At 41.4% G+C, this 25756-nt stretch overlaps 1 protein-coding gene across 1 annotated transcript in view; it reads right to left on the minus strand.

Moving 5' to 3' along the window:
• The window catches only part of cacna1fa (calcium channel, voltage-dependent, L type, alpha 1F subunit a), a gene marked incomplete at its 3' end in the record, with an annotated part of 35285 nt that extends 14564 nt beyond the window's left edge, over nucleotides 1–20721 (minus strand). Inside the window, exons 1-31 of the mRNA XM_080762949.1 lie at nucleotides 20548–20721; nucleotides 20054–20158; nucleotides 18013–18152; nucleotides 17353–17498; nucleotides 16661–16813; nucleotides 16004–16200; nucleotides 15515–15618; nucleotides 14859–15001; nucleotides 14363–14434; nucleotides 13836–13899; nucleotides 13702–13728; nucleotides 13429–13589; nucleotides 12644–12869; nucleotides 11435–11642; nucleotides 11181–11301; nucleotides 9986–10058; nucleotides 9795–9858; nucleotides 9294–9351; nucleotides 7737–7833; nucleotides 7338–7467; nucleotides 6374–6433; nucleotides 5561–5667; nucleotides 4587–4674; nucleotides 4185–4292; nucleotides 3714–3766; nucleotides 2898–3044; nucleotides 2577–2778; nucleotides 1386–1544; nucleotides 770–880; nucleotides 487–570; nucleotides 231–251 (exon numbers count right to left, since the gene is read on the minus strand). Of these exons, the coding sequence (XP_080619075.1) occupies nucleotides 231–251; nucleotides 487–570; nucleotides 770–880; nucleotides 1386–1544; nucleotides 2577–2778; nucleotides 2898–3044; nucleotides 3714–3766; nucleotides 4185–4292; nucleotides 4587–4674; nucleotides 5561–5667; nucleotides 6374–6433; nucleotides 7338–7467; nucleotides 7737–7833; nucleotides 9294–9351; nucleotides 9795–9858; nucleotides 9986–10058; nucleotides 11181–11301; nucleotides 11435–11642; nucleotides 12644–12869; nucleotides 13429–13589; nucleotides 13702–13728; nucleotides 13836–13899; nucleotides 14363–14434; nucleotides 14859–15001; nucleotides 15515–15618; nucleotides 16004–16200; nucleotides 16661–16813; nucleotides 17353–17498; nucleotides 18013–18152; nucleotides 20054–20158; nucleotides 20548–20700 (3582 nt within the window). The 5' untranslated portion in view covers nucleotides 20701–20721. The remainder of the gene's footprint in view (nucleotides 1–230; nucleotides 252–486; nucleotides 571–769; nucleotides 881–1385; nucleotides 1545–2576; nucleotides 2779–2897; nucleotides 3045–3713; nucleotides 3767–4184; nucleotides 4293–4586; nucleotides 4675–5560; nucleotides 5668–6373; nucleotides 6434–7337; nucleotides 7468–7736; nucleotides 7834–9293; nucleotides 9352–9794; nucleotides 9859–9985; nucleotides 10059–11180; nucleotides 11302–11434; nucleotides 11643–12643; nucleotides 12870–13428; nucleotides 13590–13701; nucleotides 13729–13835; nucleotides 13900–14362; nucleotides 14435–14858; nucleotides 15002–15514; nucleotides 15619–16003; nucleotides 16201–16660; nucleotides 16814–17352; nucleotides 17499–18012; nucleotides 18153–20053; nucleotides 20159–20547) is intronic.
• Between the last annotated feature and the right edge of the window lie 5035 nt (nucleotides 20722–25756).

The following is a 25756-nucleotide window of genomic DNA, read 5'->3' on the forward strand; positions in this document are numbered from 1 at the left end:
CCAACAAGCGGTAAGACACTAGAGGGGGCTATTTGAAAAGAGATGACAGACAGTGAATGATGTGAATCATAGCATGGACTCATTTCTTCCTTTCTTAATCTTTCTTTTACAGTTCTGCTGTTTGGAGGATAATGTTGTGAGATAGCAAATATTATTGTACAGTATATTATGTGCGTGCGTGTGTGCTGTGTCCCTGAGTCTGTGCATGCATGTGTGTGTGTCTCTCTTACCTCAGGATGGGCCCCGCCTCCCTACATCAATAGTCCAAAGATTCCAGAGCAACCAGTGACAGCATGTAAGATGAGGGTTGAAAACAGACTATAGTTAAGATAAAACATGAGCATTTATTTGTAAAACTAAATCTGCGTTAATGTCGACTAAATGTGTACAGTACAAATATAATATATGTATATAAATACATCTACAGTAACCTGTGTGATGACTGCTGTCACCATGACAACTAAAACCACAATGTCACAAACTTACGCTGAGTTCGGAAACTGCAATATCCAACACACTGCCCACCACGATCAAAGCGTCGAACGAATTCCAAGCATCAATGAAGTAGTGCTGTGAATAGATCACCAATCATTAATCTATCATTAGCATAATAACATCCAGCAATTACAAGGTGAAAGGAGTTCTGAAGCCTCAGTGATCATCATAGTACTAACCTCACATTAATGTGGTCAAATAGATCTATGAACGTTTCAGCTCTGGCAGTAGAAACGACTGATACTGTATTATTTTGTTATATTTTTCAGCTCACATGTGCTCGCAGTGCCATCAGTTTGATGATCATCTCCACTGTAAACACGAAGGTGAAGATCAGGTTGAGCGTGTCCATGACGGAGGTGAACATCTTAGACTGTTCATAATGCTGAAGGAACAAACATGAAACGGAACAATGTTAAAGGGGGTGTTAGTGATATTATATTGTAAAGTAACTAAAGTAAGTGTGAAATGCAATATCTAATACAGTGGTTCCCAACCATTTCTGAAAAGTTAACCTTGAACCTGAACCACTTGAAAATTTGGAAAGCGTTCACGTTCATGGCCCACCCATCTGACCACTTTGATGGGTGGGCCACAGGCTTTTTCAGAGCTTCAATCAATTATATAAATCAAACAATCAATAGATTGTGTTCAGGCTCGGATCAATAAACCAACGTAGTGTAATGTTATTAGTATCACTAGGAAAACCCATTTTCTCAAGGATTTAAAGCTACAAGTCAGTGTTTTGCTAATTATTTTGTGGCCGACTTGCAATACCCTCGCAGCCCATCAATGGGCCCAGGCCCACAGGTTGGGAATCACTGATGTAATATATTTACAGTATATTATATGTTATTATTATTATTATATTATTATATGGTATATGTTACCTGCACAGCCAGGGTGAGCGTGTTGCCCAGAATGAGTACAAACATCAGGTATTCAAACTGGCTGGAGTTGATAATCTTCCAGAACTTGAGCTGGGACGGGTTTTTGGGAATATAAATCTTTATAGGCTGAGCTTTCAGCGCGTAGTACACACACTGACGCTGGATTAGGATAGAAGAGAAACAAATAATTGGAGTTGGATTATATGGAGTAATGGAAATCTACAGTACTATTGTTGAAGATGAAGTGCAGCAAGGAATGCCAAAACCTATAACAATAAGGAATGCCAAAACCTATAACAATTTGATAATTGGGTGTGCCAAAGTTTTTAACTCAATACATGAACTTATAATTATGGTGATATTTACTGCCTCTGTAGTGATCAGTTATATATTTTGATTTTGAGGTAAATAAAGAATTAATTTAAATTAAAAAAGTAATTAAAATCACTTTTGGGAGCAAAAAAATAATAATAATATGCAGATACAGTTCTATAACTGACTGTTATTTTATCTTGCACGTGTTGGATATGTGTGCATGGGCCTAAAGCAGTTATAATAAAGAGCCTTTATTTAGAGGACAGAGAGAACACGAAAAACCAACACATTACGCCTTCCTCCTATAGCCTTCCGCCTGTTCTGGACTGTAGAACTTTCTGAGTCAGTATATAGCATCTATTCTATACTGTACCTCAGAGCTGCAATGTAACTATCTATCTGTCAAAACTGTTCCCATCCTTTACACTGAATTTCACTTCAATACAGCAGCTGGTTTATGTCCCCAGAGGTGGAAAAATACACCATAGAAATTCAAGTTTTGTACCAGCGAAGTGAGTTTGTGTGTAAAAAGCACTTCATATTTTAACCAAGCCCACTTGACCGGAGTCCCCAAGGGGGTCTATACTTTCCCCCCGAATTCCCACTATACACCAAATCCCTTCGCCACAATAAATAGTAATAGTAATCTACAAGCTGCATTCTTTTGCTGAATGTTCGATGTTCGATCAACATGAGCCATCACCCATCCTAACTCACAGTTGTGCCCGGATTTTCATGTGCCTGACCATAGAAGTAAAACTTCTCCTTAGTTTTTCTCTTTCTTTAGCTTTTCACAAATAATGACATTTTGATGATGTAAAGAAAACGTCACTGTATAAACATCTTTCAAGATTTAGCCAAAAAAACCCAACTAACTTGATTCTTGTTGAGTTCACAGTTTTTGAACTCCACCTCGCCTTGCTCTCTGAATGTGATGATGACAAAACCCACAAAGATATTCATCATGAAGAAGGCGATGATGATGATGTAGATGATGAAGAATATGGATATTTCCACTCTGTAGTTGTAAATTGGGCCTCGGTCTACGGCGTTGGCATCAACAGCTCTGTAAAGAAGCCTGTATACACACACACAAACAAAATGGTTTTAGTTTTTTATTAGGGCAATTTGGGCTGATACATATCAACTTGGGTGTTCCTTTAGATGAAAACATCGGAGAAGCACTGAGAAACTCACTGTGGCCAGCCTTCAAACGTCGACACGGTGAACAGAGCCAGCATCCCCTGCAGAACGTTGTCAAAGTTGAAGTCATTGTTCTGCCAGAGCCTCTCTCTCACCATGGGATGGTTCATGTCCCCGTCTTTGTAAACCACGTAGGTCCCCCTGAGGTTCAAACACAGACAAAATCAAAGAGAGAAGCACGAGGCTGGCAGGGCACTGTGTCAGGCACCCGGTACTAGTGGCCCCTTACAAGCAAACGGACACTATCGGAGCCAACCCAGGGCAAAGCCAGGAAAGGCAAGAAGCACACCACCTACGTAGCTGACAACACTGTAGAGCTCAGGTGTTATTGGTTAGCCCACACGCATATACAGGGGTTCAACACATTAAGGTTCAATGTTGTAGTTTTTCATCTTCACAAGTACATAAGAATGACACATATTTTTGTTCGGCTTCCTTCAGAGTTCAGTATCAGTAAAAAGAAAAAGAAAGAGAAAAAGAAAGTCTGTAGTTTTATACTAATAGAATAATACAAAATACATCAGCGACATTGTATGTAAAATGTACCTTTAAGCTTGGCATATTAACCATCAGCAGTAGCTGTCGTAGCAGTACCTTCTACAGTTTAGTTTAGGTAGCAACAGTCAAGATATTAAGTTGCAAAAAAGACAGGAGTGTGTGTGTGTGTGTGTGTGTGTGTGTGTGTGTGTGTGTGTGTGTGTGTGTGTGTGTGTGTGTGTGTGTGTGTGTTCTTACACATTGTCACGAGACGGATGTCTCGTGACATCCGTCACGAGACAATGTAGAAGAGAAAGTATAAAGTTAACTTACTTGCACTCAATTGGAGTGTGTTTCGCTTCATCTGTGCAAGAAAAAAATCTTCCCTGTAACATAAAATATCAATGAGTCACCAGACCTGTATCACATAATCATTTTGAGCAGGGTTGAATTTGCTGGGGGAATGTGGGGGGACATGCCACTGCTTTTGATATCCCACGGCCTCTGGTCATTTATTTTGATCTGATAATATAACACTTTAAATGTTTAATTTAAAATTAATGTTAACCATGGCGTCCCTTTGTTTTTCACTTGTAAAAAAAATCATCAAACTCAAAAATGAAGATTAAAAGACCAAAAGTATTGAAGATCACGTCAAATCACAAGATGCTATGAGTGTGTAGATCAGTTGTTTTCGCTATTTGGCGAAGAAAATGTCTCCCCCTCTGTTTTTTTTAACAAGTCCAACCTTGATTATATACTATTATCTGATATCCATATATGTTTAATAAAGTCCAGTCAAACCTTGAAGAGCTGCACACCGATGCAGGCGAACATGAACTGCAGCAGCGACGTGACGACCAGGATGTTACCGATGGTTTTGATTGCCACGAACACACACTGCACCACATTCTGACAACACACAAAGAAACACATGGTTTTACATAAATCCACATTTATGTTCCCTAACACAGTGGTTCTCGAAGTGGGGTCCGGGGATCCCCAGGGGTCCTTGAGGGGGATCCATGGGGTCCCCAGCTTAATTATTGATGATAGTTAGGAAGCAAATGGACCCTTACACTGGTCTGTAACTCTGAGAAGGGGATTTTGAGGGGTCCTTACCATTTAACAGTTTGAGAACCACTGCCATGTTGTCAACCTATGAGACGAGAGAAACAAACTAACAAACTAACAAACAAAGCTTACCTTGAGGCCCTTGGCTCGGTTGATGGCCCTCAGGGGCCTCAGTACTCGCAGCACTCGGAGGATCTTTACCACGGAGATGGCACTTGAGCTGAGAGCAACAATGTGTATCATTCAGAATAATGAAGTCAAATAACGTAAGACCACCAATAAAACTATGAGACGAAAAATAATGTTAAAGTGAAAGCAGAATGTTGTAAGAAATGAAACCGTGAATAAACTCCCTTTATTGAACACTAGAGAGTGCTATCAGCAAAATCGTATCTGCTCTTCATACTTCATCATACAAATGTCAGTATGTCACACAAAAATAGCATGGCATGGCACTGACCTTCTTCAGTCAGTAGACCGAAAGCTTGCTAAATAAATACATTGATTGTGCGCAGATCTGAGTGTGCAGTGTCCCTTTATGGCTCCAGCACCTCACTTACGTTTTTTCAGCGGATGAGCGGTGGTTCTTTTAAAAAAAATTGTCACAATCTGATCTGAGAGCTGAGAGCTCACAACATATCTCATTGTGACGTGTTGTGAGCTTGTAGATGCTGCTGTTTCTGAAACATTTTGAAAGTGAGGGGAAAACCACTCATTTTCAACATTGAACTGTCATTAATATACCTTGGAGATACCTTGGACAAAGACATACTATGTGTACATCTTCGTGATCACTGATCACATGACCTCCAGTTCTAGGCTACACAGAAGGGGGCGACTTTTCTATTATTTCCACACAACAACTCTAAGGTATGTTAATGACATAGTTCAATGTTGAAAATGAGTGGATTTCCCCTTTAACTTTGTCTGTGAATAATGATATTTATTTGACCAATGAGAAGTATTGACGGCTCTGCATTTTAGGCAATCAAGTACGTGTGTAGACTCACAGTCTTAAGAAACAGTGTAGCACTCACAGAAGACATTTTAGCGTATTTAATTTACCGCAGCAGCAGTTGTTGCCAATGTTTTGGCAGGTTACTCACTGGAGGAAGAAGGATGCAAGAGAAACGCTGACGACCAGCAGGTCCAGCAGATTGAAGGCGTTCCTGCAGAAGGCGCCGGAGTGCAGAACCGCTCCATAAACCGTCATCTGTAGGATGAAGAAACAAATTCAATTCAATGATTTATCTAAAACAGTGATTCTCAAAAAAACTTTTATTTTATAGATACCAGATTGGTATGCATTAAGCCACGGACCCCCATAACTCTGTATACATTTTGTACTTTGTACTTTTGTACGTCTTGCAATTAAAGACATGTTGGGTCCATTTGGTTCCTAACTATCAATCATATAGCTGGGGACCCCCTGGAACCCTGATCCCTGGGGGTCAGGACCTTACCTTAACCCATTCTGACCTGAGATCAGATTCTAAAAATGTCTATTACATCCTGACAGTTTCATTATTAAGAACAACTGATCGGTTTCATTTGTTAATTTTGTGTTTACTACTGAATTATACTCAGTATTGACTTCATGTAGCACTGATGGAGTCATGTCCGTATTTTATTAGGGCTGCAACATCCATCAATTATTCTGTCATTATTCAATAAATACATACCGGTAGTTATAATATATGATCATTTCGAAAATTGGGAAAAGGGAGCCGACCAAATATAGAGCCCTGAGGACCCCGGTCAAAGTGTTATGTACAAACGTGTGATCAAACATAACCTTTCATTTTCTAATATGGAACAAAGACAAACATGCATATTTTGATTGGATTAATCTTCTGTTAACTGATTAGGCTATTGGAAGTGTTTCAGCCCTGACTTGGATGAGGTGAGATGCTGCTGACCTTCAGTACGATCTCCACTGTAAACACTGAGGTGAACACATAGTCAGCATAACCCAGCACCTGAGGACAACACACAGGAACATCATCTCATATGGTATTCACATAATCAAGTCAAGCTGTCAAATTATGTCAAATGAAGCCCTCGTCCGATTTTGTTTTCCAGTTGAGGTTAAAAACTAAAAACATGGCAGGCGCCACAAGGCTTCTGTGGAGCGGTGCCCTATAGCAGTGGTTCCCAAACGTTTTCATGTCAAGGACCCCCAAATTGACACTAATTATCCCGTGGACCCCAATTTGAAAAGATGTGCCAGGGACCCCCATAAGAGAAGATTTGTATGGCTCTAGCAGTGATTCTCAACCCGATTAATTTCAAGGACCCCCCAGGTTGACATGCATCAGGCTACGGACCCCCATTTAATGGCATTTATATCTCTGTGACCCCAGATTTATATTGTAAAAGCAATGTTTGTACACTCTGAGTTACAGACCCATAAGGGTCCATTTGGTTTCAAACTATCATTTAGCTGGGGACCCCCTGGAACTCCCTCGAGGACGCCTGGGGGTCCCCGGACCCCACTTTGGCCCAATAGGCCAGGTGTAGGCAATCAATGCTGCAGGCTGCAGCTAATCAAATGAGTAATGGATGTGTTTAAGTGTGTGACACACTGTTAGTGTTGACATTACTACTGTCTATGCTTGCACATTGGCACATCCATAGCTCTGGACACAGCTATATAACACACCCATTATTGATTTGATTAGCTGTAGCAGCGGTTGCTCACTAGCCATGTTGTCATGTCATGTTTTTTACTTTAGTTGCAACATACTCTAACTGATCTACATTAACAACGTATTGTAAGCAACACATACGATGAAGTATGAGGCTTAAGTACTGTATGAGCAGGCTGAGATGAAGTACTGAACGCAAAGAGAACAACTTGGATACGATGGAGATGATTCTTACAATGTTCCTGAAGGAGTGAGATTTGATGGGATCCTCGGCGGCCAAAGAGACACTGCTGCAGATGATGAAGATGAGAATTAAGTTGGTGAAGTAGGGGTGATGGATGAGGTTGTGACACGCCACTCGCAGACTGTCGAAAGACAAGCAGAAAGATCAGCATACAATCTATTACCTATTACGAAACAATCAATAATTTCACTCAACCTCGGGTAGAAGTATAAATTAATGGCCTAATTCTTTACTTAGACATTATGACAGTGTCATGCAGAAGTAGCAAAAATAGCCTATATACAAGCTCACAATACATCGCGATGAGCTTGTAGATCGGATCTGGTTTCACCATCACCCTCACAATAGAATGATAGCTTAAATAAATATACATTCAGAATTTGCAATTACCAGTTTTTCTTCCCAAGAAGGAAGAATGAACTTCCATCAGGAATGGGGTCAATTTTCTCCTTGGGTGCTGAGAAATCAGGTTTCATTGGAGCGATCCCTACATAAAAAAGGACCAACAGTTTAGATATAATAGCAATAAAAAGTATGTGAAACATTATTATAACTATTATATTGTGGGAAGGAGGATGACTAAGTTAAGCAGTCACACCTGTCCTGAGTCAAACTAGAACTAGTGGAGAGATCGCCTCTCCTGTGTATAATAATAATAATTATTATTAAATAATAATAATATTATTGTACACAGGAGAGGCGATCTCTCCACTGTCCGGACACTCTGAGTGTTTGTGGAGATGACAGTTTTTCCTGTTGTGCCTTGATCAAGTCCATGCACAACAGGTGCGCAGCCACACCCAGCTCTGAGTACAGTTCTAGTTTGACTCAGGCCAGGTGTGACTGCTTAACTTAGTCATCCTCCTTCCCACATATTATATAAATTATAATTATATCAATATTTAGAGAGGAGGTATAGCTGTTATAGAGAGATACTCTTTGTATCTTTGGATCACAGCCGTGCTGATATACAATATAACAGCAGAACCTCAATGTGGAGAGGGAGGAGAAGATGGCAGCCTCCACGCATCCTGTTCTGCAAGTAACAACAAATGGTGCAGGACCAGTTTGTATAACGAATGTCGCCAGACTCGCCACCCAATTACCCAGCTGGAAGACCGAGACGTAAGAGGACTCAAGTCCCGCCACCCTTACAACAAGGTGGCACAAGAGATGCTCCGCTCCATCCCGGAGGACTTGTCCACAAGTGCATGGCTGGCGGCATCCTGGAAGAAGGAGTGGGAGTCTGCTGCTCCCTCCCATATCCATCGCTACATCTGGGACCAGGGTGTTGGCGTTGAAGGAGAGGACCTACCACGCCAGCAATGGACCCTACTGAACCGGAGTCGGCCGCTTCAAATCAGCTGCTTCAAATCAGACAGTTTCACAGACAGTGCAACATGCGAGTGCAGCAAGCCTGAGCAGTCTGCCGAACACATACTTAACACCTGCCCCCTGTACAGACCAGCTTCTGAGGCCGGCCTATTCCAATTTGGACCAGAAACAAGGGCGTGGCTACACGATACAGAGTTGGACATTTGAGGATGATACACGAAAGATGAAGACGAAGAATGTGGGACAACAGTTTATCAGTCTGGCTCGAGCGAGTGTGTGAATAACAGGCTAAATGTTTAGGCATCTAACTAGCGGAGTAATATCTCTAGACAGATTCAGATCTCTGTGAATGATTCAAATTCCTTTTTTAGGGATGGGTTCCCTGATTGCTAGCCCTTGCTAGTGTAATACGTTGACAGGAAACGTTTCCAGTGGTGTTATACTGTGTACCAGCACTCATGAAATTCCTGCAACTAAGACTGATGAAGATGAAATGTGGTTACTTAGTTACCACAGTGGCCACATTTCATCTTGTGTTTTAAATGAATGCCCTATGTACTTAATCATTCTGTACGACTGTTGCAAAAAGTGGCCGATTGAGATCACACTCACCCTCCAGTCCCTCAATGGCCCCCATCATCTCATTTTCCTGCCAGTCATCTTCTTCGTTCTGCACACAGGAAACACAGAGAGGACAATATGCTGTAAAATCCAATAGAACCAAATGGGCCCATTTGGTTCCATTTGGTAGACTCATAAGGGTCCATTTAGCTCCAGAGTTCCAGACCTGTAAGGGTCCATTTGGACCACTGGTGGTCCCTGTGCCAGAAATTGAGAACCAGTGATGTAGATAACAATGCTTGTGAAAGGTTATTAAACATAGAACATCAAAAGAACAAACGCACCCACAAGTTGAATATCTCTCTCTCTTTTATTTCTTTTAATTTTTTAATTTTTTTTCTTTAAGAAAAAGAAAACTGAAGAGACGTTCAACAAAGTGCTTGTTCTTTGATGTTCTATATTACTAGGAATCTGCACCCGACAGAGGTCAATGACATCCTTTTTTAGATGAGCACGCCAAGCCTTAGTTTGAAGTTACTAAACATCCCATACCTCTTCGCCTTCACCCTCCTTCTCTTCATCTTCATCCCACTCCTCTTCCTCATCCTTCTTCTCTCTGCGAAGACAAGCGCAGGGTAGAGCAGATTTGTTGTATTGTAAAGAAAGCTAATATATTCGTCTTTGCTCTTATATGACATTGTACAATAACAGGATGGATCTTAGTTCATCGTCACTTCACTTACTCCACTTTCTTCTTTGATCCTCCGCCTGCTAAGTTATCCACAGCAATGGCCAAGAAGACGTTAAGCAGGATGTCTGAACACCACGTTAAGGAAGGAACTGCACTACTTAAGAACAGGTGGACAACAGCGGCCATGCTTTTAGTAACAATTGAACATAATAGAAAGGAATACCAGCACTCACTTTGATCCAGTTAGGATTTCTTGTTAAATACAGGTTCACCCCTAGCAGCAGAACATATGGACTTTTCGGCCCACAGGCCTTCCTCAGCGTGAAACACATTGAGGCGAACCGTGCACCCGATACGTACTGTGAACTACTTGCCTGAGTGCTTGCTTCTCTCTATTTTAATGTAACGAGACCGGTGCCCGGCTGTAGAGCACCGAGTCAGTAACGATGGAAGTTGGAGATCCATGCCCCACCCGGCTATACAATACCCGTTATACCTGTGTCAGAGTATCCGTTCCACCCATCTGTCTGTGTCCCTTTTATGCCCATATATGGAGATTTCTGTATCTGTCTCTCTGTGTCCTTTTATTCCTATACCTGTATATGGAGTTATGTATCAGGCATGTCCAAATATAAAGTGAATCATGTGGATCTCAGACTTCATGTGGCCAGCCTGTGACACCAGTCGCTTATGACATATCTATCTATGATGTATCTGGTTTCAGCCCAATCAGAGCCCCATTGACTTCCATTATGAAATTAAAGTCAAATATTTCCAAAAGTAAAAAAAACAGTGAAAAATAAATTAGTGTACTTCTGTTTAGAGTTGTCCCGATCCGATCATGTGATCGGAACACGTCATTTTCAAATGATCGGAATCGGATCAGGAGCAAAGAAACGTGATAGGCACTTCCCTAGTATCAATATTATATCCATATCCTGATATTAGACTGGCTATTGTTTGTGTTTTTTGATATTGTACTATTGTGATATGGCATAAACGTGAAAAATCGGTATCGGCAGATACTCAAAATCAAATTATCCGAATCGTATTGGGAGCAAAAACATGTGATGGGGACCTCCCTACTTCTGTGGTCTACTGGCAGGGCGCACAAGAAATTCCTTCTGAGCGGTCTAGCGGTTTGTGCAATTAGACCCATACAGACAGACCTACTTGATGTTCAGCAATAAGAAACTCACCAAAACACTGACGGTACTTTGATATGTCACTGACCAGAGGAAGGATACAGTTACCAACGACGAAGAGGATGACAAAGTACATAGACACAACCATGTTAGGAAAGATTGGCCCTCCATACGCCATGATACCATCATACATCACCGCATTCCAATCCTCTCCTGTCAGGATCTGGACAGACAGACAGACAGACAGACAGACAGACAGACAGACAGACAGACAGACAGACAGACTTATATAAATAAATAATACATACAGTAATACAGTAATGAATGGTACTATTAACATGGTGAGTGCAACTCACCTGGAAGCAGGTGAGCAGAGCCTGAGGGAAGGAATCAAACGTGCTCCTCTTCATCTGAGTGTCATCAAAGTTGAATTTGCCTCCAAACAGCTGCATGCCCAGCAGGGCGAAGATGATGAGAAACAGGAAGAGCAGCAGCAGCAGTGAAAGGATGGCCTTCATAGAGTTCAGCAGGGAGTTGACCAGGTCAGACAAGGCCGCCCAGTGCCTGCAAAATGACAGGGAGTTTGAGTGGTTGCTATGAGAACTGTGTAGGAGTTCTGGCTCAAACTTGATGAGGCAAGAGAGGAGAGGTCTTGTTTTGGAGGTTAGAGAGATCCATGTACATCCTAGTCATCCAGGTGCTGTAAAAAACGGCAGATCAACAATAGAAAATAATAAAGTCTGCACATTGGTTCTGACTGAGCTAGAGGAGCTAAAGGCTCATACATAGTCTGGATTTTCGGTGGTTAAGTGACCACCGAACTACAACATGACGTCACGAGCCGTGGTGAAGAGCAAACCACCGCTACCGCTCCAGCCCTTCTCTCTGTTTTTACTCACCACCGCTCAACGTTATTTCGCGGTGGTCGTGGTGGTCGCGGTGGTCAGCTCACCACCGAAAATCCAGACTATGAATAGGCCTTTAGTGTGCGGAAGTTCTTGTTAGGGATGTCCGATATTTCCTTTTTTTTGGCCGATATCCGATATACAGATACTGATATTGTTCAACTCCTAATTTCTGATACTGATATCAATCGATATACAGTTTGTGGGCTTTTTCACCAAAAGTCAACTAATTGTCAGGTAACAACATCACATAGATGTTGGCCTATTTGACAGTGCAGAATCATTAACAAACATCAACGAGCGCCAGCGGACAGAGACGCACACACACCTGCCCTCTGCTGTGCTCTAATTTGTCATCAGTGACTGAAGTCTGTCTCATTTCTCTCCAAAAGCCCTTGAATATATGGAATATGATTAAGGATTACTGTGATTATGGTAGGCACACATTTCATATCACACACACACACACACACACACACACACACACACACACACACACACACACACACACACACACACACACACACACACACACACACACACACACACACACACACACACACACACAATAATATAATTACTCCTGTAACTTATTAAAAACAAACAAACAGACATTGTGAGGGTGATAATATCGGCCCTAGTTCTTGTTTTGGAGGTTACCGTGTCATCTTGAATATCCTGAGCAGACGGATGCAACGCAGCACAGAGATGCCGATGGGCGGGATGAACTGCATCTCCACCAGCATTGTCTCCAGGATGCCGCCGCACACCACGAAACAGTCGAAGCGGTTGAACAGAGCCATGAAGTAGATCTGCAGGCCGAACGCGTACATCTTCATAGACATCTCCAGTGTGAAGAGCAGCAACAGGATCTTGTTGGCTCGCTCTGACGGACAGAGAATGACATGCATGGGGAGTCAGTGGGACATTGTTTATCCACTTTTTAAAGGTTTATTTGTGAATTTAATCGTACTTCTCTTTTTGCACGTACATGTATCCTCCGCATTTAACCCATCCTAAGTAAGCAGTGGACAAGTGCCCTTAACACATGCAGCACGCTTTCAACCTGGCATCCTCTTTGGTCGTTATAGGCAAATATTATATTATGTAGGCAACAATTATTTCCTTTTTTCTCACAGAAACAATTTTTGATCATACAATATGTCTTAACCCTCCACATCAAGGCCACGCCCACTTATCAGAGAAAGCGTTTTCTGACAAAGACACACTAACACACCAGGGGAGTTGTACTGTGTGTGTGTGTGTGTGTGTGTGTGTGTGTGTGTGTGTGTGTGTGTCACACACAATTGTTTGTCATGAGTACATCCACAAAGAACCGCTTCAGCACGATTAAAGGCATTAACCTGTATGAATGAGGCATCAACTATTGCTGATAGTCTGCAAAATTCTCGCGGCAAGTAAGAGGAAATGTGTACCATCCTTACCTTGCATCTCTGTGAGCCACTTGGGTTGTCCGTAGTGTTCTGAGGCGCTGGCTACAGTGTTGAGGAACACCAGCAGAAGAACCAGCCAGTAGAAGTTATTGGTCTTGACGGCAACGCGACAGTTTTTCCTAAAGGCGTGATTCAGCTGACACAACTGGTCACTGATGTCAGAGAAAGAGAAATGATTGGTGAATAGCTTTTATTTGGGGCATGTTTTATTCAGAAGTTATTCTCTCATTATTATAAAGTAGTCATAGATGTTATTATACTTACCAGAAACTATTGGCCAGCATCTTAGCCCTAAAGAGAAGAAGAGGAAATGAGAATGATGAAATTAAACCATCGACAAACTAAACCACACACCTATAATGTAAAGCAAAAACCTGGACATTTTTCCGTTCTCTTACACGAGTGAAGCACAGAATCCGCTGTCATCTTCCAGATACGCAATATCATCGTCAGAGTCCGATTCTGTTAAACAACATAGAAGAGTCATGAATAGCACACTCCTCAGTGTTCTTTTATCTGTGAGACACTTGTGGATTTAGGTACTTTTTGTGTTCAGTGTTAACATATTAAACCTAGGAAAGCATCTGTGTCATTTTAAAGCTATATATACTTTGGCAATTCAAAAGTCGTGCAAATCTTTGAATATAATATACTGTGTATATATTTTTATAGCAAATCTTTGCTTCCGGGGGTCCCTGGAACGAAATATTTTGAGATGGGGCTCGGCGGCCAAATACATATAATTTTGGAGGTCCTTGTCTCCTTGACATGAAAAGGTTTGAGCACCACTGATTAGAACAACATACGTTTATCAGAAAACTGTTAGGATTTAAAGGCATTTGTATAGAATCGGCCTTAGGTCTGAGTCTTAATGTGTTAATTTCCCTGTGTGGAGGCACCACAGAAGCAGTGAGAGTGGTCTTACCTGGTCCTCCATCCTCACTGTGTTTGTACCAGCCAAACTTCTTCATCATCTTCTTCTTGGCGATGGCAGCACCTTCGGAGAAGAAGAGGATTACATCACCATAAGATTATATCACCCTGATGACAGTTCGAAAACGATTACAAATGTTTGTCGACTACCTTTTTTCACTGACGAAAATTGAAAACTAAGCTATGATGACAAAAACTAAACAATATAAATATAAATATAAATAATTTAAATATTAGGGAGGGAATTTAGAATTTCATTCAAAAGTATATACACAAGCTGGAATTCTGTATTGCAAGTTTAAAATCTTCTGAATGGCGAATCTTTGAATCTTTGATAGTGAATCTTTGATCTGAACCCAGCGTGCATGTGTGTGTGTGTGTGTGTGTGTGTGTGTGTGTGTGTGTGTGTGTGTGTGTGTGTGTGTGTGTGTGTGTGTGTGTGTGCATGTGCATATGTAGGAGTGCGTGAGTCATGGTGTTGTACTGACGTTTGTTGCCCTCTTCATCGACAATCTCTGCCTCGATGAGCCAGTCCATGTAGCCGATCATGTCTTCCTCCATCTGCCTGCTCTCCTGAGCCTGCTGAAGTTCACCACGTGCTACAGCCTTCTCTCTTTCCTTGGAGAACTCACTGCACACATACACACACGCACATGCATGCATGCACGCACACATACACTCATACAAACACACACACACACACACACAATCATACAAACACAAATATGAGCAGACAGTCTGTGGTCTCTCTCTCACACAATGGAGAGAGGGTATACTGAACTACAATACTGTAAAGATGCCAGTGCATCTACAGTAGTATGCTTTATTGGGTCGTCCACTCACAGTTAACAGTCTTTGTATTGAGTTGTGCTTGAATTGTACTGTAAACTGTTAATAAATATTTCAATCAATCAATCAATCAATCAATCAATCCGGTGTGCGGTCTGTTTCAAATAAATGTATTGACGTTGTCAATCAGTAGATGACCTACCCTGTCTCAGTGGAACGGAGAACACCTCCAACCACTGAAGATGTGCAAATGATATTGTATCATCATACTCTATGATACAGAGTATTAAAGTCATCATTTATTATATAAGTCCTGGATTGTATCTTTAACACCGATCACCTTCTCATTGCTTACCCGCTCAACACACCCAATACAAGGTTGATAATGAAAAATGATCCAAAGATGACCAGGGAGACAAAGTAAATCCAGGGAATCTCAAAGCCAATGGCATCGTTCATCTGTTGAGAGAGAGAGGAGAGCGGACGAGAGAGAGAGAGAGAGAGAGAGAGAGAGAGAGAGAGAGAGAGAGAGAGAGAGAGCAGATTAGTGACGATGAGGAGAAAGAGACAGTGTACATGTGTGGCACCTTTTCCACCGGCGTTGAACCGGTTCAGTTCTTTTTTTCCCGCCTAATATTGAACCAGCTCAGAGTGTTTCCACTGGAAATGAATTGGTTCAGAACCCTAAAAGTTGGTTCGGAACTGGAACCAAAAATGGCTGCCAGTTCTGTGAAAGAACCAAGGTTCCAACAATCTAGAACGGAACCAGTTCTAGAACCAAAGTTATTTTGGTGGAAAAGGGGCCAGTGAGGATAAGGAAGCACTCAGGAACATGACTCTGTACCCAGTAGAGGACGTCCGTCCAGCCCTCCATGGTGATGCACTGGAAAACTGTCAACATGGCGAAGAAGATATTGTCGAAGTTGGTGATGCCTCCATTAGGCCCCTCCCACCTGCCCCTGCACTCTGTGCTGTTCATGTCGCATAAGCGGCCGTTGCCGGCGAATGCACACGGTGTCGCATCGTCATCCACCATCAGCTCTACAACAACGAAACGCAAAGGACAGAAGATCAGGTTTTGCGTCCAATCAGAAATTGGAGAGTTTCAGAGTAGACACTAATCTCTCACTACAAAGTTTATCATTCAGTGTCTGTAAGTTATGATGTTTAGAAAGGTCTGAGCATTAGAAGCCTGGGTGCCTGGACCGCTAGGCTGGCCCGGGACAAAAACGCTAAATGTGAAAAAAGGAAATGTTATTCCAGGTTGTACTGCCCTAGGCTGTAATGGTCATGGATGTGTAGACTGCTGTGAAATACAAACACACTGTGTTAAGATTAATTAGAGGTGAGAGGTGCTAGTTGTGGGAAGAAAAAAGTAAAATTAAACCTTCTACTATAGGATTAACATACACATGAAAGGACCCGGAGTGTGCGGTCCTTTCCTATGCATCCTGGGAGTTTCATTCTTTGTGTGTTCAAACTGAGTTTGAAGAGCAGAGACCTGTGCCTGAGTAGTAGCAGGTCTTGTGCATCCTGCCGATGAAGAGCTCCAGGCCGATGATGGCGTAGATGATGATGACGAACATCACCAGCATACCGATGTGCAGCAGAGGAACCATGGCTTTCATGATGGAGTTCAACACAATCTGCAGACCTGGAGCCACATGCAGTTTCCATTAGCCCACATAAGTAGTACTGTACATGCTAACATGTAGGGCTGCAATTATCGACAGTTTTCTTGTTTTTTATATTTTCCAAATTTTTTATACATCAATGAATCAACGCAAAATAATTCTAATAGCTTTAGTCACCTGAATCGAACAGAGCCAGCCCTGTTTTATCTTCGTCGACCAAACAATGTTATGTAAAATAGCCAAAAGAATTGCTGAACTACAAGGTAAAAACGCGGTGACGCGCTCTGAGCTTGCAGATCGGCAATTTTTGCAATTTGTGAAAATTGATTATTGTACGATTAAATCAATTAGCTTGTTTAACTGTTGCACCCCTGCACGCACGCACGCATGCACGCACACACGCACACACACACACACACACACACACACACACACACACACACACACACACACACACACACATGTACACACACACACACACACACACACACACACACACACACACACACACACACACACGCATGCACGCAAGCACATATGGTACACATTGTGAACTTACTTGGTACTCCAGAGACCAGTCGGAGTGGTCTCAACACTCTGAAGGCTCTGAGAGCTTTGACGTCCAAACCTCCAGGTTTTCCTGCAGCGTGGTGAGCCTCCCCTGGTACATGATCTGTCATCCCTTCTGCTATCACACTGAACAACCTGCAGACGCACACGCACACACACACACACGCACACGCACACACACACACACACACACACACACACACACACACACACACACACACACACACACACACACACACACACACACACACTGAACTACCCTACCTGTACACACACAAATAACAACTCTACAACTCTAACATTATATCTGTTCAAAACCTCCTGTGGTATCTTTTAAAATCAGGCTTGAGACTATTCTCTCAGACAATTGTTTAGTTTGTGTGTGTGCACATGTAAATGTACAGTATAATATAGTATATCTGAAAGTATTTACGTAAAGTAGTTATTTCTGAAAGTATTTATATTGAAAACCCTTCAGTGCAATGCTCCAGGGGCAGGGAATAACTAACAGGGAATGCAATGCTGCAGAACAGATCCGTTATACCGCCCTAAACAATTGTGTGTTGAAGTGCACACATATCTGAGTCAGAGAACTGAGATAACACTACTAGATATTGTACTGTAGCTGTAAAAGAAAAAATATATATACCCAACAATGACGATGACGAAATCGAGCAGATTCCATCCACTGCGTATGTAGGCACTGGGATGCATGACCAGACCATAGGCCAGAATCTTTGTGAAGGTCTCAATGGTGAAGATGACCAGGAACACATACTCCACTTGTTCCTATATACACACAACATGGGCGCAGAGCGAAGACAGAATTGAAAACATGTAGTTGCACCATATCATCACTGCTGGGCTTCTCTTCATTGGTTAGATGTACATTTTAATTTAAAGTTATTTGAATATGTTATTAGGCGTTGTATGGACAAGGTTCTGAATATATTAAGACACAGTTCCTTTATTAGGGCCTCAGATCAGGGCTATTGAAAATCCCACATATACTATGTAACAACCATAACAGAATGTTCTATATCTAACTAACATAAAAGCATGTTCTAAAAGTATGGAATAACCATAGAGATTAAACCATATTCTATGTGTATCGGAGTTTATTTAATTTTTTTCTGTTTAAGTCCCTGTTTTAGCTTTTTCTAAGTTTGATTTACTCTGTATAGGCAGACATTGTAAGCATTTCCAACCACACAGAAATGACCAGTATTAGCTGCACAGTGCTGATCTCTGTGGCTTTGTGACCTCTTGACCCACTGCCTGGTTAACACAGTTTAAGCCGGTCACCAGATCCCTTTCTATCAACCTTTGTCCTAATACTAATCACTGCCACCACTGTCAATAGTTCTTTAGCACAAGTTGGCACAGACACGCACAGCATGGACAAAGCTCATGAGGAGTGCATCCATAAGGAATTGCATACTCAATATTTAGACACCTGATTTGTTTCCGGTCAGTTTATGAAAGTAGATAAATGAGGCATGTTGCATACGGCTATATGAAATCAATAACAAAAATGATGAGGTTTAAAACTTTCCTTTTTGCTTACAGAGCTGACTCTGGCTTGCCTGGGACTAGCCATATGCGGCTATGGCTTAGAAACTGCTGTGGATCTTCCCATGACTCTTCTATGGATGTAAACCCCCTGTAACCACCAATCCACCATGGACTATTATAACTGATTATTATAGTACGGTCTACTGGTCTAGGCCTATTGTTGTTGTTGCATCTCTGTGACCCCCCCTCCCCCCCCCCCCACCTCTCTCTCGTGGTTAAATAAACCTGACTACCTTGACAAGTGGGGTGTGAATTATGTTAGACTTCAGAGTCCAATCCAATAAAGGGATCCGCTCCTTAAGCAATGGAGGGACTCATCCCACAATGCATCTAGGGGTGGGGGTGCAGTAAAATGACCGCTCAAGGTTAATCGATTTTAGTGAGTCAAATATAATAATACTTGAATGGTTTATGGTTTACTTTGGTATATGGTGAAGAGAAGGAAGTCACAGGTTTGCTCCAATGGTGTTTTATTTTATTTAAAACACCATAAGTTACTTATGGTGTTCCTTCTCTTCACTGTATTTACCTTAGTCCTTCTCTTCACTGTATTTACCTTAGTCCAGCACCAGCCAGGAACTGGATGTGCGCAAGCCACCTGCTTTTTAAATTACTTTGGTATATGCTCAGGTATACATAATTATCAGATAATTTCAGAGAGTGAGTGAGTGAGTGCGTGCATGCGTGCGTGCGTGCGTGAGTAATGTAAGGTCTTTCTCCTTTAGTAATTATTGTGCATCACTTTAATGTTGCAGCTGGAAACTTAACCTAAATCTGCAAAGTAACTTGTCTGTAAAATAATTGTACAATAGTGGAGTAAAAAACTAAAATGTCTGACTCTGAGTAAGTACATAAAGATTGTACTTACTCTAAGTACAGTATTTGAGTAAACTGCCTCTGTTGCATTAAAAGATGACAGTCTGTCCTTGCTGTGTAGTTACAGAATTCAGTCCATTACTTAAGTCCATTTCATATCAAGTGGTATTTGATTACTAACATACCGTAGATTGTGTTTAATGTAATACAGCAACAAATCCATATAGGTGACTGTTGTACATGTTTCATTTTTAAACCTTTCTAACTTGTATGCTCAGCACAAGCCAAGAGCAACTCACCAGGTTGTGATTGACCCGGTTGGAGTCGTCATCGGGGTACGGTTTGGTAACGCCCATGGCCACGCAGTTGGCAAAGATGGCAAGTAGAATAAATATATCAAAAGGCTTGCAGGGCTGCGGTTAAAGATTATACACAGTAGGCTAGTTGGTACACATCTCTACTATACTGACAGACAGACACGACATGAATGGCAAGGAGGAGGTTCAACGTGTAACAAACATCCTGGAGACAGGAACTGAACCTGCATAAGAATGAAAACTTTCAAGATTTTCCAAAGATGTTCCAAAATAGTAGATGTACAACCTAGCAGCGCGGCACAAAGTGACGCACTGTGAGCTTGTATGTCTGCTATTTTTGAATAGCCAACGCTAAAATATAAAACTACACAGATGCACAGAAATGTGCATAATAGTAGCAATAATAATAATAATAATAAGGTTCCCACTCTTTAGGGTGCAGGGGACACAGTACACATAAAACACAGAGAAGGATATTTCCATTCCACCAGGTACAGTGCTGCCAAGCGGATGGGGTTGCTAAGTGTGAGGCAGCAGAGAGCTCGGGGGGCTCTGAGGGCAGACTTGTTGGCCTGCATGGCCTTCTTGCCGCCCCCTCCTCTCCTCTTGACAGAGCTGGTTGAGCCCATGGTGTCCGACTTCCCGGCATCGCCCCCCTCGACGCCATCTGCCAACAAACAAACAGGGTTGCACAACAATCATTTAGTTTTTCTTTCAGCCACTTGAACCCCAGCATTTTCTTTTACTTTTTGTGTTGATTTGTTGAGATATGATTATTTAAAAAATACAAGAATTCAAACGTGCTTCTTGAATATTAAGTAATAATCGCTAATACAATAATAATCAAGTTGCAGCCATTGAAAATCACATTATTAATTATAAAAACATAAGAATTTATAATTTATAATTGCTTGTGTTTTTATGCATGAAAGACTGAATGCAAAGAGATCATAGAAAACGTTTGAAATCCATTGAAGTTGTAATAATTATAGTCATTGTCAGATATGCTGTTCAAAGTTTAAAAAGATAACAATATAGTAAAACTAAATCTAGGGAAACACATGGTGACCTAGACCTTGGGGGTGCTGTGATGGCATGGCCATAAACTGCTGCCTGCATGGGGTGAGTCTTATAGAAGCCCTGCTGTGTTGACGCTAAACAAGTCATGATGAATCTATACTGTATTCAACACCAAGAGGGAAAGGATTTGACCATGTGGCACACACACACACACACACACACACACACACACACACACACACACACACACAGTTAAAAGAGCAGTCAGGTATCATGTCCGTAAGGCTTCAGAAGATATAGGCCCAGGTGTGACCTACTTCTTTATTCAGAGCAGTGTGGCACTGTCCCCAAGCAGGACACCTGTTGTGTTGATCACACATGAACCCTGATGGGGGAGTAGGCTATTTGTTTATGATTGCAGACAGGTAAAATTAGAGATGAATAGCCAAATTGATAAAGGCCCATAAAATAATGTGCAATGACATAATAGTCTATTATGGACTGGAGGGCCCAATTAAGTGCGAATAGATTTGGTATGGATTTAGTTTTACTGTTGAAGTTGAAATGTGTTTGACACATTACATCACCTTCACTGAATGTCCCACTACTCATATTTCAGAAAAATAAATATTAAAACATATTCTATTGATGCTAATTGTGATCACTATTTGTAAATAGCCTACTGAACATTATTCCCCAGAGCATAATCTACTTCACAGTAGGCTACAGCTAATGCTGATATATGAGCAAACGCTTAATGTTTCCTAATAAGAAGGTGGTTCCTTCTCAATTCCTGCTCAATTGTCTTATATCACGTATAGGCCTACCTTTCTTTATTGGGTCCATGTCGTAGTTGATTTAGGTCAAGTGTAACCTAGATATCACGTCAAAAAACAAACTCCTCAGGGTAGTTGTGATAGGGCACGGATCATAAATATGAACCCGTCAATAAAGTAATGTCTAATAAATGAAAGAGCATCAACAGTTAGTCGTTTCATCGTCCATATGAAGCCCGTCCGTCCCGATCGGACGATCGGTCCATTCCGCTGTCGTTAAATCCAATTAAACTATTTGCTAATTCTTCCACGTGCAGATGAAAACGGGAAAAGACTTTAGCCCAAACATGGCTATACTAATACTAATAACCACGTCGAATATAAAAGTAACGTCGTTCGCATAGGCCTAATGTAGGCTATACGTATCTGCGATGGTCAGTCTTGGGGATTAAACTAATTGAGCCGTTTAAAAGGATGATAGGTGAAATCTCAGGGGAGGGTGGAGGTATAGCCTATACACTATACAGATATAGGGCCGGAGAAAAGAAACTCTGGTCGGTCACGTTTTGTGAGACGGTGAAAGCTAAAATAAATAAATCGTCCTATAAGAGATTGACCTAATTGGAAATGCTCCTAGAAAGTAGAAATTATTTTTCAACTAGCTAGTGAGGGCTGCAACTGGCAACTGATTTCAGCACTTAGGACAGCGACTGCTGTGACCTCCATACCATGCAGGACCACCGTAACGACGAGAGGGGGCGCACCTCTCCCGTAAATGGCAGGAGACCATAGAGCAGCTACAGTAGATGTGCATATTATGCACTTTTAGACATAAACAGGTATTGTTCCTCGGTGTCATAACAACAGTATGAATGAAACAAGAGAGGGAAAAAGTCAAGAACCAAACCAAGATAAAGACAAATAAACCAAACCATATAGTTCACATATGTACAGTAGGCCTATAATTCAGCCTATAATAATTCAGCCACAACAATGTATGTATGTACTTGTTGTGGCTGCTTGGATAAGAAAATTTACTTTTACATTTGCCATATTCATTTTCATAGTAGACATAAGTGCAAACAGAGAGAATATATTTAAAAAAGTGCTTTGCTGCAATAAGGTGGCTGAGAGTTCATAGGAATATGAATAGCATCAGATACTGATGTCAAAACAAAAGGTCAAGGAATGCTGACCTTCCATGATTCCTTCCAGGGTTCGTTTACTGACAACACTCTGCTGACAACCAGCAGTGAGTGACATCATGGTTGCTGCAGCATAGAGTTATAAAGTCCTGCAGTGTGTCACTGTCAAGTGTAAACTTTGTGTTCAAAATAAAAAGTTAGTTTTTCAACAACTGAACAACTTCTTTGCAGTAAACTGATATCATATTTTGCAGCCAGGATTTTGACCACTCTACAGCACTGATATGATATCCACTTATTAAACATATAGTGGCACAATATAAGTCTACAATTATTGCATTTGACTTCAACATACTACCCCCCTCAGATGATGGAAAACAACAAAATATGTTGCAATACAGACAACAGACATTTACATAACCATATCACCAGGGGACTATGTTCCAATGCAAGCACTGTGTAAATGCACTTAACAAATCAATGTTTTTAGGCGTGCCAGAATCTTCTTCAATTAAACTGAAGTCATTGTTTCTGGAGCCAAGGAAGAATGATTAATAGTGCTCAGCTTCAATCTGTAATGTTAAAAGCCCCAACCCAAGCCAGAAATCTTGATGTAGTCATGGACTAAGATGACATCAGCCTGCTATGAGTCATGACCATAAAGGACTTTTGTTTCAAACGGATTTAGAAAAACTTGTCCCTGCATTTATCTTCAGTAGACTTAGTGTGTTTATAGATTTTTCTTTTTGACAAGCAGTGGATAAAACAGTACAAGTTTTGTCCAAAGGACATTTACTAACAAGACTCCATCATCAGTATCCTCATAATCACCGAAGAAATAATACACATTCAAAACAACGAAAACACCATGAACAAAAAAGACAAAACACAAGACGAAACATATACAGAAGTCGGATTCTGTAGTAAAACAAACATGGGACATCAATCAGATAAAACAGGCTTATGTGAACATCCCAGACAGTTACTTGATTCAGTATTTAGATATTTGATATTCCTTTTTGCTGCCCCGACCCCTTCCTATACAAACCCGGCCATTATAACTTTGAATTCGATTTTAACCATGATAGATTCATCAAAAACACCCAAACTTTTTTCTGGTTACTGATATTGTCCTTCTAATACATTATTTACTGTTTTCATTTATTTTTCCATATTATTTTGGAAAATAACCTCCTCCAGGAAGAGGCCGGAGGAGACTAAAACGTCAAAAAGAATTACTAAAAAGAAATGAATAAAGTAAATGACAAAACATGGCCCCCTCACTTATTATAGTAGCCTACTTAGTTAGGGTCCAGTATATTATACTATGAAATCATATTGATGACATAAGGGAACTCCATATATGGGCATTAAATGGGCAGCAGGGGACAGGGTTCAACCAAATTCCCACTCGGCACTGCACATTGGGTCATCTGTGATGCACAAGCCAAGCTTGACAAGTCTTTTAATTATTGTTGTTTGTTTAGAGCACTTTACAGACATTACCATGCACACTTCATATGAGTGTGATTTTTTTGTGTGTGCTTGTTTCAGCACCCTCTGATGGGCAGAGTTGTGAAGTGTGGACACGTTGGTGTCTCCTGAGACTTCCTGACTCATTGAAACTCTTGTCACACTGTGCGCAGCTGAAAGGTTGTTCCCCAATATGAAGGTGCTGGTGTGTCTTCAGGTTACTCGACAGACTGAAACTCTTGTCACAATGTTTACAGCCGAAAGGTTTTTCACCAGTGTGTTGACGTTGGTGTGCCTTCAAGTTGCTTGACGCGCCAAAACGCTTGTCACAATGTTTACAGCGGAAAGGTCTTTCACCAGTGTGTTGACGCTGGTGTGCCTTCAAGTTGCTTGACGCGCCAAAACTCTTTCCACACTGTTTACAGTCGAAAGGTCTTTCTCCTGTGTGGATACGCTGGTGTGTCCTCAGGTTCCCTGACTCACTGAAACTCTTGTCACAATGTTTACACTGGAAAGGTCTTTCTCCTGTGTGGATACGCTGGTGTGTCTTCAAGTTGCTTGACGCGCCAAAACTCTTGTCACAATGTTTACAGCGGAAAGGTCTTTCACCCGTGTGTTGACGTTGGTGTGCCTTGAAGTTGCTTGACGAGCCAAAACTCTTGCCGCAATGTTTGCATTGGAAAGGCTTTTCCCCGGTGTGGCAACGCCGGTGAGTCTTCAGGTTACTTAACACATTAAAACTCTTGTCACAGTGTTGACAGTGGAAAGGTTTTTCTCCAGTGTGGATGTTCTGGTGTGTCTTCAGGTGACTTCGCTGACTGAAACACTTGTCACACTGTTTGCAGTGGAATGTTTTTTCTCCAGTGTGGAGACACTGGTGTCTGTTAAGAGTGCTTAAATGACTGAAACTCATGTCACACTGTTTACAGTGGAAAGGTTTTTCTCCAGTGTGCACAGGTTGGTGTCTGTTAAGAGTACTTAAATGACTGAAACTCTTGTCACACTGTTTACATTTGTGAGTTTTCTTTACTTCTCCTTTCTGAGTTTTGGCAGACTGTTGATCATTGGATCTTGGTTTGCATTCTGCGTCTTCTCCTTGGTTCAGGCTGGTTACAGAGCTGGTTACTTGCTGGAAGGCTGCCGAGGTGATCTGTCCATTTCTTTGCATTTGGAAGTAGAGGTCTTTGTGGCTCCTCTTCATGTGTTTATCGAGGAAGATCCGAGATGTGAATGTGAAAGCATATGGACACTCAGAACAGGAGAAAACCGGA

This window comes from Protomyctophum bolini, assembly GCF_963924005.1.
Source record: "Protomyctophum bolini genome assembly, chromosome: 5".
In the NCBI taxonomy this organism is placed as follows: Eukaryota; Metazoa; Chordata; class Actinopteri; order Myctophiformes; family Myctophidae; genus Protomyctophum; species Protomyctophum bolini.